We start from the raw sequence: 11,829 nt of genomic DNA, 5'->3' as shown, positions 1-11,829 counted from the left end.
CCAAGTTTTCCTCTATTTCAGTTGAGCCGCAGCCAGGTTAGAGTGCGCCGCAGCTCATTTTGCCTCTGAAAAATTCTGTACTTCTAGCTCAAATGAGGAGTTCTACCTATGATTTGGCCTCTATTTGTTCTTCTTTGATTACCATAATGTAATTCTTAAGAAACCTTGATATTTAATTCCTTCCAAAGTACTTCCAAGTGGCTTGAAATTTTAATTCTTAGACCAAAATAACCTTTCAAAAGTAACAAACTTTATAAGCTCAAAAATAACAAGGATAAATGCCAAAATATGAACAAATACATCTAAGAATGCATAAAACCTAAAGAAAAAGTGTTGAAATGACATGAAATTCTAGAGATTAACATTAACTCTTGATTACTCCTCTCTTTTTGTGATTAATGATATACATGTGTTTACTTTACTCTTTTCTTAATGCTTCTAAATGCTTGATCACCATGTAATTGATTTGTTCACTTGATTGATACTCCAGAAAGCTAGATTGAGTGTAGAACTTAGGTAAAATTTGTAAGAACCTAAAGTTTGCTTGTTGACTAGATGGTTTTGTTGGTAAGATAGAGATATACTTACCAATTTTACATAGTCACTTTAGGATTGGAATTTAAAATTGGGTTTTATTAATTGGAACAAGAGATTGAGAAATTAATGAAATTAAATATTTGTTCTTGACTTGATAAAACTTATACAGCACCTTTTGAATCCTAGACTAACATATATACTTTCATTAAGAACATTTATGAGAGGAGGTAAATCAAAGGTTATGAAATACAAGAGGAATGAATAATCCTAGATCCTTTTTATCCCTTGAAGTTGAAGAATGAATTATTTTCATTACTTTTTATTTTTAAAATTAGTTTTCAAAATTCATTTTTCCCATAAAAAATTTGTTTGGCTTAACTTAATTAAATTTACGTAGTAACGTAGTCTTTTATTTGGTCTTGATTTTTGCGCAAATCTCGGGGAAATGATCCTTTTTCATCATTGTATTACTTATCACAACCCGTGCAAAATAGTTGGTTAGTTCATTAATTTGTTTTGATAATGAGTATTAATATATTTCCCTATACTTGTGAAAACTTTTTCAGAGTTCAACTCCTGACTAATCTAGTGCATTTTTAGATTCCTCTACCCTGATTGTAAATTAAATTTCAAATTGCGAATAAATAGATTCACATGCATAGCCTCAAAATAACAAATCAATATAAATAGAATTAAATTCTATAAGAAGCTGAACAATTCATAAGACATCATCTCAAGAATGCAGTTGCGCTCTTTCCAGATTCATTGTAACCCTATTTATGTTTTATTTTTTATTGGCACATTTTATTGAATACTGAAAAATTTTATAATTTTTTGTCTTTAATATTTCTCCACTATTTTACTAGTTTTAATCGGTTCCAAACATGAGTACATAGATCTCCCTCTCTCGCGTGCATGTCTAGAGAAAATATCTAGTTTATTAAAAAGAGAAGCTTCTTGTTAAAAAATAACAGCACACATTAACTATTTCAGGAGCTGGTGAACTTGAACAATCTCAATGCGTTGTTGTTGAAAAGAATTTTGGGACATTGGCAAGTCCAAATCCTGCTATTACCTGCAACACAAATAAATTGGCAAAAGAATTGAAATTGGAGAATTAATATAAATGTCAGTAACATTAATCATTGTCAAACTTTATATTAATACGAAAGATAAAATTTATAGTAGGCTGTATTATTATGTTATGAACAATATGAATTATCAAACTGTGTGTAATATACAGAGACCCGCCTAATTAAATACTATGAAGCGATTATGTTATATGCACAATTCCTCATTATTAAATGAAGCTTTAAGTTCGATCAAAATGTTGGATTTATCATGAAGAGAAAACCAATCTATCTATTCAAGAAACTTAAGCTATCTAATTTGAGTAATTAAACCTTCCAAGAGGCAATGTTTGAGACACACATTACATACCTACATACTAGAGGACAAACACCAATGCAGGGGGATGATTATAACATTAGTAGATCATAAACACTAAATTACAGATCTCACTTTAGAAATCTTTCAAAACATTTCCATGTAGAGTGCACATAAACTAAAATGAACAGATTTGGGAGAAATTTAATGTGTTGCTTTCAAGTAAATCTATTGATGAATGACAAATACGTGAGAGAGAGAGTGAAACAATGACGAAGATGGCGAGAGAGATGAAGATTGATGGATATGAACGATGAGAGAAAGAACAAGGGATGCAGACCGATTAATAGATATGTGTGTGGTGTTTGAGAGAGCGAGAGAGAGATTTTGACACAATAAATAGTGGAACATTCTCCTATGGTCCTATTTACAAGGTATTTTCAACATATTTTACACAGACTATAAAGAAAACCTTAAATTGCATTAACTCTATCTTAAAATATAATAGCTTTTTAACTTTACCTTTATTTAATATGTACACTTCCAAAAGAATAACAACCTACACTATACTAAAACAGTACATTCATACTAAAAATTTAATAATGTGACCATGTGACACATAAATAAAATCAAGAAAAATCTTCTCTCTCTACCTTATAAATAGGGCTAGAGTAGTAGCTGGGTTTTACTTTCCTTCATCATATCTTATTAATTTGTTATGTGATATAATTAGTGTATGTGGCTTGCTCATTTTTAATATGTAACAAGAAAATATGATGACTGAAATTGATAATGGAGATGTGCTATTTGGAGAATAAAAATTGGGTGGTTGAGGAAGAGGAATGCATCGAAAGTTATTTGTGATCGCAAATTGCTTACTAAATTTGAAGAAACATTAAACCGCACGGCTACAACACCATTGACAAGGATTTTATGATGAACATGAGGTCATATAAAAAGAAAACAAGACACATAATGATTGAATATTAGGAAAAGTTGGCGTGGCATTATTGTTGAAGAGACTCTAGCCGAAAATCGGTTAAGGTGATTTAAACATTTGTAAAAAAAATGCTAACGGGAGGAAGTAATAATCAAAGGGTAAAGTAGATGACTTTTAAGCTCTATAAACAGGCATAAAAGAACACACAAAAAATTCAAATTTAAGTGGAAAAAGATGAGCAAATATTAGTTACCAAAAGGGAGCCGAAAGCATAGAGTAGGGAATAATGCTGTCTGTGAAGGACCATATCCTCCAGCATAGCGATGGGTATGGTTAGAGAGGAGCCAATTGTAGCCACTAACGGTGTTGTCCAAGTAACTCCTACTCCCCTGTTCATCACATGTTATGCTGATCAATCATTATTAGTGTATTAAATTTCCTATATAACAATAAATTATACAATTTATATATGGATATTAGGGATAATATAATAATGGCTAGTTAAGCTTAAAATCGTAAAATGTGTGTGTGTGTAAAGGCTCACAAGTACGTAACAGGCGTAATCAGAGAAGAAAGTTCCTACGAGGCCACTGCAAATGATTCCCTTCATTTCATGAATTCCTGGCAATTCAAATTTGGGTTCCAAGCCTAATGCCACTAGAGGCCATACTGAAAATAATTGATATGAATGAAGCAATTAATCAATAATTCATTTGCTTTTTATTACCCTTCCTTTATGAAACAAAGGTTTATAGAGGTAACACCCATTCTTTTCTCTTTACCCATCCAAATATTTATGCATCGAAAATCTAAACTAATCAGATCAAATATTTAGACGGTCCAAATTTGTTATTAAAGCACAAATCTAGATTGGGGTATGCTCACCTAACCACGAGAGAGAAGATATTGTGAATAATCCAATATATCCATACAGAACTCGCATGTCTAATCCATCCCCTTCTTTAGCATATCTTTTCAGAAGAACTGTAAGGGAGATTAACTGCATTTAGGACTACTTTGATAATTCATATGTATGACACGAAATGCTTTTTGGGCGACATATATTTTAGAACGTGAGCCTTTTCTTTCGTTTTTTTTTTCCTCTCCCAAAAAGGACGTGAGGCATATGGGCCTTAAATTAATTTTTTTGGTAATAATATAACAAGTGAGAAAAAAATAACAGATAAAGTACCTGTGAATGCTGCTTCTGCCATAGCGGAAAGTAATGCCAAAATATCTCCAAGAATGGTATGTCCTCCCTTTCTTATCAACGAAATGAAACAAATGGTATCTCCAAGTGAAGTTCAAATAGATAACAAAGAATGTATCAAATGTGAATATAATGTCAAGGATAGAATAACAATCTTGTTATTAAGTTAAACCACTTTCTGTTATGTATTTAACCATAGTTTATTATGTAATCGGTTAACTGATTGTATAAATACTGGTTTTACAACAATGAAACACAGGATATTCGTTTCCCATTTACTGGGTCACATGGTATCAGAGTCTGACCTTTTTTTTTCTCTTAGTTTTTTTTTTTCCACTTTTCTTTCCTATCCTTCATTCTTTTCCTTTGTTCGCTCCCTGCCCTTTGCTTTGTTCAACTCTTTTTCTCTTTTCTTCTCGAGCTTCCATGGTTGCTGACTCCGCCATCGATGAGGCTAGTCCCTTACTATACACTTAAAACGAAATTTCTTGGGTCCTTTTATGACTTGGAAAAGTTGGTCTCAATATGATAAGACATTGATAATTGGATTCTTGTGTTTAGGGTTCAAATGGTTGTATCATTATACACATTCATTGTCTTCGAATGATCAACAAAATCAACATATAATTCTTCGGTCCTACTTATAAGGTATTACCAACGTATTTTATTGGAAGTAAGAAAACATTAAACCTAATCTATCTTAAAATTTAATAACTTTCCAAATTTACCATTACTTTGAAGTCCAAGAAAATAACAATTTATAGAACAATAAATTATGAGTAAAGTTATATATTCATATCATAAATTTAATGAGATGATCTATATTAATTAATGACAAAACAGGAGCTGTTATTATACCCTACAAGTGGGACTAAAGGATTATATTGTTAGTGAGGTTTGAGAAATAAGTCAAATTATTTTTATCTCATAATTAGGAGTTACTACCTTTACTCCTTAATATAAGATCAACTTCGCAGAATAGATGTTATTGTAAAGAGCAGAGGCAGTAAAATGCTAAATTTTTATGTTGTATGTACAAATATGAATAGTAAAGATTTGAGAAGGAATTAAGAAATGGAGGTACTTGAATATTGAAGTTGATGTTGGTTCATGACCGGCCTTCCATGTATGTCCCAAGGTTGTCAAGGAAACACCTGTGAGGCTCACAATCACAGAAACTATATTCACCCAATTCACAGAAGACTCTTTATTCACCAACTTCCCAATCCAAAGTGTAAATGCTGATGATGTTGACAGTAATCTTATTGCACTTGTCACACTTGTTCTAGCAAGCGCAGCATTATTTAAATACTGCAAAAATTAATAAACATAGAAAAAGTTAAGCATTATTAGTACATGTTTATGAGTCGCTAGGTCACCACTCAATATCACTTTGGCTGCATTTCAGTGGGTCTGTAAGAATAATATGACCCCTTTATTATTTTACATATAGTGATATGTAGTAATTCAGATTTAGATAATGTTTGATGTTTGTACAACTGTTTGGTTCATTTCACCACTACTTATTCAAGATTTACTTACTTTTATTCAACCTCGGAGAACAAAATATCAAGTCCATACATCAGCTTTTGTACTATTTAAAAGCGATGGCAAAATTACAATTAATTTGATTTTTTAATAATTAATATACTATATAAATTGTAATATATTTTTTTATCGATTTGTTTCAGAATATTTTGTACTACCTTAGCTTCAACCCTAAATATACAAGTTAAACAAAGGGTTTAGTGTCATTATTGCTGAATATAGGACTTTAGTTCATTCTGTTTTCCAAATTAATAATTTTTCATCCAAAATATCTCTAATGATTGTACATATTAAGGAGGCTTCTAATCAAGGCGTAATTTTAATACACTTTCTTAAATAGGATAATTTAAGAAAACTAAGATGTATTTGTTACAAACAACCAACTTAACTAATTTTTTTAATATTCACCAACTACTCACTAATTCTTGTATTAAGAACAAAAAAAAGGTATCGTATAACTTGGTTTGCGGAAGGAGCATATTAGACAAAGAGATTAACCTGTGAGATAAACCAGAAAGGGGCAATAATCAACGCCAATTTAGCAACTCCAAAGGATGTAAGCTTTCGGTCCTGGGACAAGTTGTCATCCCTACCTATCATTGACTGCTCTAAATCAGAATAATCATCGTCTGCTTCATGGGACTCCGATGATGATGATGATGTTTCTGCGCTTCTCCGACCAAAAAACTGCTTTGTGGATTTCTGCAACCTTGCTGAAACGAACGCTACGAGAAGATAAAATACTAACAGTGATATCTGAATATATGTCACAATAAACGGGTGATTATATCCTTTCAAAATACCCTGCCAAGAAACAAACAAAAACAAATCAAAAAAGCCATTAATTCGGTCAATACCATTACACATCAAATGCTTAGTTTGTTCTGAAGAAGACAGACCTGGAGGATCTCTTCAGAAGTAATTCCCAAGGTCTCAACAGTGAGGATGAGAAGCAACCCTACTTTATATTTCCGCTCCATGTTCGCTTATAGCTCTCGATTACCCATGGCTGCTTTAAGCAGATTAGTTTATGATATGATATGGAGCCAGCTAGTTGGCTTTTGTGTTTTTTTAATGCTTTTTCTCAGCAAGTCTTATATATATATATATATATATATATATATATAAAATTTTTAACCAATGAAATATTTCTATTTACAAAAGATGATAACCTGTCTGAAATATATTTTTTTTCATTTTTGCCGTTGGTAATTATTTGTTAGTTTTACTGCATTGATTACGCCCCATGTCCATAAATAAGAGTATTTTAATTGAGTTATTTGTATTTTGAAGAAAAGCATGGGGAGAATATACAAATATTTGAGTGGTGACTCGTGACAAACGCGGGCATAACTAATCCCTAGGTTAAGCTTCGTTGTATGGGTCATTATCAAGGAGGACAGAAGTTGGTGAAACGGGATAATAAGAATCTGATCAATTTCCAATGCATATATATCATCTAAAATTTAATTTCGTTACTTAGACTGGGTCCTAAATTTCAAGTTGGATTGAGGACTGAAGGTTTAAATTATATATGTGGATAGTAAAAATTATATTAAAAATGTTATGTCTCAATTTTAGAGCTAGATGATATTATATTGATCGGTCATTAATATTTGATGTAGTACTCCTTTGTCCTTATTATAAAGCATCAAGTAACAAGTATTTTTAGTCTTTTTTATAAGGCATTTACTTAATTTCAAGGAGCATTGATTATTCTTTGTCATATACTCCTCTGGTCCTATTTATAAGGCACTTCCAACATGTTTTACACAGACAAAAAAAAACCTTAAACTTCATTAACTCTCATTTAAATTTTAATGACTTTCCAACTTTATCCTTATTTAATATACATTATACCTCATATAAACAAAGTCAACACAATAATAAATGAAGGGTAAAATTGTACATCCATAAAAAAAATTTTCTCAGTGCCTTATAAATAGGATCAAAAAATATCTTCTCTCTCTGCCTTATAAATAGGACGAGAGGAGTATGTTCATACCTAAAAAGTAGTAAGAGAATAAAATTTAATAAAATGTTGGAGTTTAGTATAGTTAATAAGGGTAATACTCCCTCCGGTCCTAAGCCTCACTTTTAGAAAGTGGTTTGGCCTAAAGCATAAGCTTTATTTTTAATTTTGTCTGGCATTTATTATTATTTTTTATTTTACCCTTAGTTGACTGTATACAGTACTTGTCTTCTCTTATTAATATTACCCTTATACATTCTCTCTCATCATTTTTTTTTCATTTATTACCCCTCCATTTACTCTCTTCACTACAAAAAAATTGACTTTCAGCGGCGACTTTTGTCGCCGCTGAAAGTACAAAAGTCGTTGCCGTAGCAGCCGTGGCTGAAAACTTTCAGTGGCGACTAAAAAGGTCGCCGTTCAAAAATACTTTCAGCGGCGACTTTTAAAAGTTTCAGCGGCGACAAATGTCGCCGCCGAAAGTGTTTTCTGCGGCGACTTTTTTGTCGCCGCTGAAAGTAATGCCTAAGAAGAATTAGCTTTACCAATGCCACGTCATCACCGCCGGTGCCACGTCATCGTCTCTGGCTGCCACGTCAGCACCGTCGACCTCCACGTCATCGCCATCGGCGGCCACGTCATCACCGCCGACCGCCACATCATCACTAGCCACCTCCACGTCATTGCCACGTCACTCCTCCTCGCCACGTCATCGTCTAAATATTTTCATCTTAAATGTGTCTTCTTCCAGGTTCGAACTCGTGACCGCCTCCCTTCGTGTCCAACCTTCTTGCCGCTGAGCCAGATTGAATTTGTTTATTAATATTGTAAAATAAAATATATATTATTATATTATACTTTCAGCGGCGACAAAAAAAGTCGCCGCTGAAGGTCCACTTTCGGCGGCGACAAAAAAAGTCGCCGCTGAAGGTCCATTTTCGGCAATTTGTTTATTAATATTGTAAAATAAAATATATATTATTATATTATACTTTCAGCGGCGACAAAAAAAGTCGCCGCTGAAGGTCCACTTTCGGCGGCGACAAAAAAAGTCGCCGCTGAAGGTCCACTTTCGGCGGCGACAAAAAAAGTCGCCGCTGAAGGTCCATTTTCGGCAATTTGTTTATTAATATTGTAAAAAGCTTTATAAATAAGAACAAATTTGAAAAAAAAAATATTTTTGACCTATTTATTATTTTTAATTAATTTTAACTGTTAATTCATTAAACGTGATTTGGTTATTTGAAACTTATATATTGGACCGGAAAGAGTATTGGAAATATTTGAATTTTATGGCGAATTTAATGTTTTAAACTATTTTTATTGGTACACGTGAATGAATAACTTATTAACTTATAATGGGGACCAGAGGGAGAGTACAAAGTACTAATTATTGAGGAAAAAAATTATGTTCAATAGCTTAATTAACAAGACAGATTTCTTGTTATGTTTTTACCCTTTGTTTCTATTACGATGTTTCGATGGCTTTTTTGTGATGTTGAGTTCTATGATCTTACAATGGGTAAAATCTCAATTTGGATTCAATAAGAGATCTAGATTGTAATGTTGATTCAGATGGTTTAGATTTAAAAATATATATATAATTAATTTTTTAAGTTAGAATCTTATTCTCTAAAATACAATTGATCCTGTGTTATAAATAGAAGTTTGGAGCATTTAACCAAAAGGACTGAAACCTCTAATTGACTGAATTAAGAGGATTCAATTAAAAAAATAAATAAAATTAGAAGAATCTGATTCAAATTTTTGGTAAAATTCCAAGAACTATCAAATTAATTTTCCCAATAAAAATATAACTGAGTACATTATAAAGTTGTTAATGTGAGTGCGAGAGACATGTGAGACCAGAGGTAACAAACTCTTTGAGAGGCAGGAAGGAGGTAGGAAAATGAAATGTAACTTGGCCCAACAATTAATTAAATTGACCAATGCTATGTTTGGTATGAAAGAAGTGGAGGAAAAGAAAAATTTTAATGACTTAATTTTAAAAATTAGAGAAATAAAATTATTAAATTTTTTTAAAATAGAATTCATTAAAAAAAATTAGATTTTTTCCTCTATTTTTCTCATGGCAAACAGAGCTGGCCGCAAGAGAGTATCATGTAAGGATTTGCTAAGTGCATTCACGAAACGGCATCATTTCCGCCAATGGTAAAACCTGACCAGGCAGGTGAGGAAAAGGTGGAAAAAGAGAGCTCAGGGGCACATATATCATCCGTTAGATCAGATAAGTATGATTGAACTTCAACCACAGGATTGCAAGGTTCATCATAGCTCTCTCCAAGATGCACCAGCCGGGAATCGAACCCGGGTCTGTACCGTGGCAGGGTACTATTCTACCACTAGACCACTGGTGCTTGATGTTCAACCGCGCCTTCAATTCAGATATTGATGGTTACTATGCTTATTTATCTTTTGAGAAAACCATTTTCAATTGTCAATTTGATACCTGTATATTTTTTATCTTAATTAAATTTTTAATTTTTATTTATTAAAATTAAAAAAGAAAAATAGATAGGTACCAAATTAAAAATTAAAAGAAAGTATAAGTAGTTTCAATATGATTTTTGAGTACATACCACTTTATGTGTCTCATGCCCTACCACAAAGGACAATCGAACAGAAATTCATGCAACTAACACTCTGTTTGATACAAGCGAATTGGAAGAAATGAGAGGGGATGGGAACAAATAATTTTAATGAATTTGATTTAAAAAATTAAAACAAATGATATTATAAAATTTCGATAAAGATAAAATGTAAAATAAAAAAGTAAGAAAAATTAATCAAAAAGTTTTAACTCCATAGAAAGAAGAGAAATTACATTTAAAAGAGTATTGCTGTTTAAATTCTGTTCCTTTTGAAGTTTTAGAACATTACTAAACCTTTAAACACGAGGGTCTCACCAAGCAATGCACATTATATTATACCAGACTATAAGGGTGTGTTTGGTATGAGGGATTTGGGAGAGAGGGGAAGGAAGGGGAGGGATTTTAATCATTTTCCCTTGTTTGGCAACACAAATTTTAGGAGGGGAGGGAAAATTTTTTAAAATTTCCCCTCCCCTCCCCTCCTCAACCTCCCCTCCAAAATTGAGAGGATTTGGAGGGAAAGGGCAATATTTTGTCATATTATGACCATTATGCCCATATTTTGTCATGTTATGACCATTATGTCTATATTTTGTCATGTTGTGACCATTATGCCCACGCTTTAAATAAAATAAGAGCAAAATTGTCCATATTAAAATATTTTTCCCTCCCCTCCCCTTCCCTCCCCTCTTTTTTTATAAATCCAAACAAGATAATATTAAAATCCTTCCCCTCCCCTCCCCTCCCCTTCCTCTCATTGAGTCAAACATACCCTAAGGGTTTGTTTGGTTTGAGGGGAGGGTAGGGGAGGGAGGGGTAGGAGAGGAGAGGGGAGGTTTCATCCTCACCTTGTTTGGTTTGATTAAAAAGAAGGGGAGGGGAGGTTATTTAATGATCCCTTGTTTGGTTCAAGGAGGGGAGGGGAGGGATAGTAATAATCAATTTACCATTTTACCCTTACATATTAGTTTGTGTTTTTTATTGATATATTATATAAATTAATTTACATCTTAATTTAAATCATATAATTTAATAAAAATTCAGTCTTATCATGTTAATATGTGTATTAAAAAATTGGTACAGTAATTTTTTATTCTAATTAATATAATAATATATTTAAAATAATCAAATTAATAAATTTTATATGCTCTAAGAAAAATGAAATTTTATTCTCTTTAGGCTATCTTTTTTTCCAGCTTTAAAACATATTTAATAAATAATATATTTATAAAAAACAATTAATTTTATAATATTATAATTTTTTATTTAAATAATTTTTTATTTTTAAATAATTTTTTATAATATATTTTTAATTATAATAATGTATATATTTTTTATTTTTTTACTTAGGATAATATATTTTTTATTTGAAATGAATATTATAATAATATGTTTTATGGGTAGAAGTGGAATATTGAAAAAACTATAAGGGCATAATGGTCCAAAAATTTGGCTCCCCTCCAAAAACCCCCAATTTGGAGGGGAGCCAAAATGGGGGGAGGGAGGGGAGGGGAGGGGAGGGGAAATTTTAAAAAAGTACCTCTAAAATTTTAAAATCTCAAATCAGAAATGACTACAAAAATATATTTTTATTTTGTCAATTACTCTTAAAGTGTAGTAGACA

At 31.9% G+C, this 11,829-nt stretch overlaps 1 protein-coding gene and 2 non-coding genes across 3 annotated transcripts; all 3 read right to left on the bottom strand.

The window, feature by feature from the left end:
* Positions 1–1,526: 1,526 nt before the first annotated feature.
* LOC114719464 (uncharacterized vacuolar membrane protein YML018C-like) lies at positions 1,527–6,601 on the bottom strand. Its single transcript, XM_028904975.1, has 8 exons — positions 6,521–6,601; positions 6,120–6,425; positions 5,158–5,384; positions 4,056–4,126; positions 3,749–3,847; positions 3,414–3,532; positions 3,117–3,252; positions 1,527–1,612 (listed from the first exon to the last, which is right to left on the bottom strand). Exons 1-8 carry the CDS (start codon positions 6,599–6,601, stop codon positions 1,527–1,529), a joined length of 1,125 nt encoding a protein of 374 aa, XP_028760808.1.
* Positions 6,602–9,806: 3,205 nt separating this feature from the next.
* LOC114719499 (small nucleolar RNA snoR114) lies at positions 9,807–9,891 on the bottom strand. The gene has a single exon (XR_003737910.1). It is a non-coding gene; the product is annotated as a small nucleolar RNA snoR114 (small nucleolar RNA).
* Positions 9,892–9,900: 9 nt separating this feature from the next.
* Positions 9,901–9,971, bottom strand: TRNAG-GCC (transfer RNA glycine (anticodon GCC)). The gene has a single exon. It is a non-coding gene; the product is annotated as a tRNA-Gly (tRNA).
* Positions 9,972–11,829: the final 1,858 nt, after the last annotated feature.

The sequence above is a fragment of the Neltuma alba genome, unplaced genomic scaffold (assembly GCF_004799145.2).
Source record: "Neltuma alba isolate B1F8T4 unplaced genomic scaffold, ASM479914v2 tig00011916_pilon, whole genome shotgun sequence".
Lineage (NCBI taxonomy): Eukaryota > Viridiplantae > Streptophyta > Magnoliopsida > Fabales > Fabaceae > Neltuma > Neltuma alba.
The sequence above is the reverse complement of the archived record's forward strand: the minus strand, read 5'-3'. Positions and strand labels throughout refer to the sequence as shown.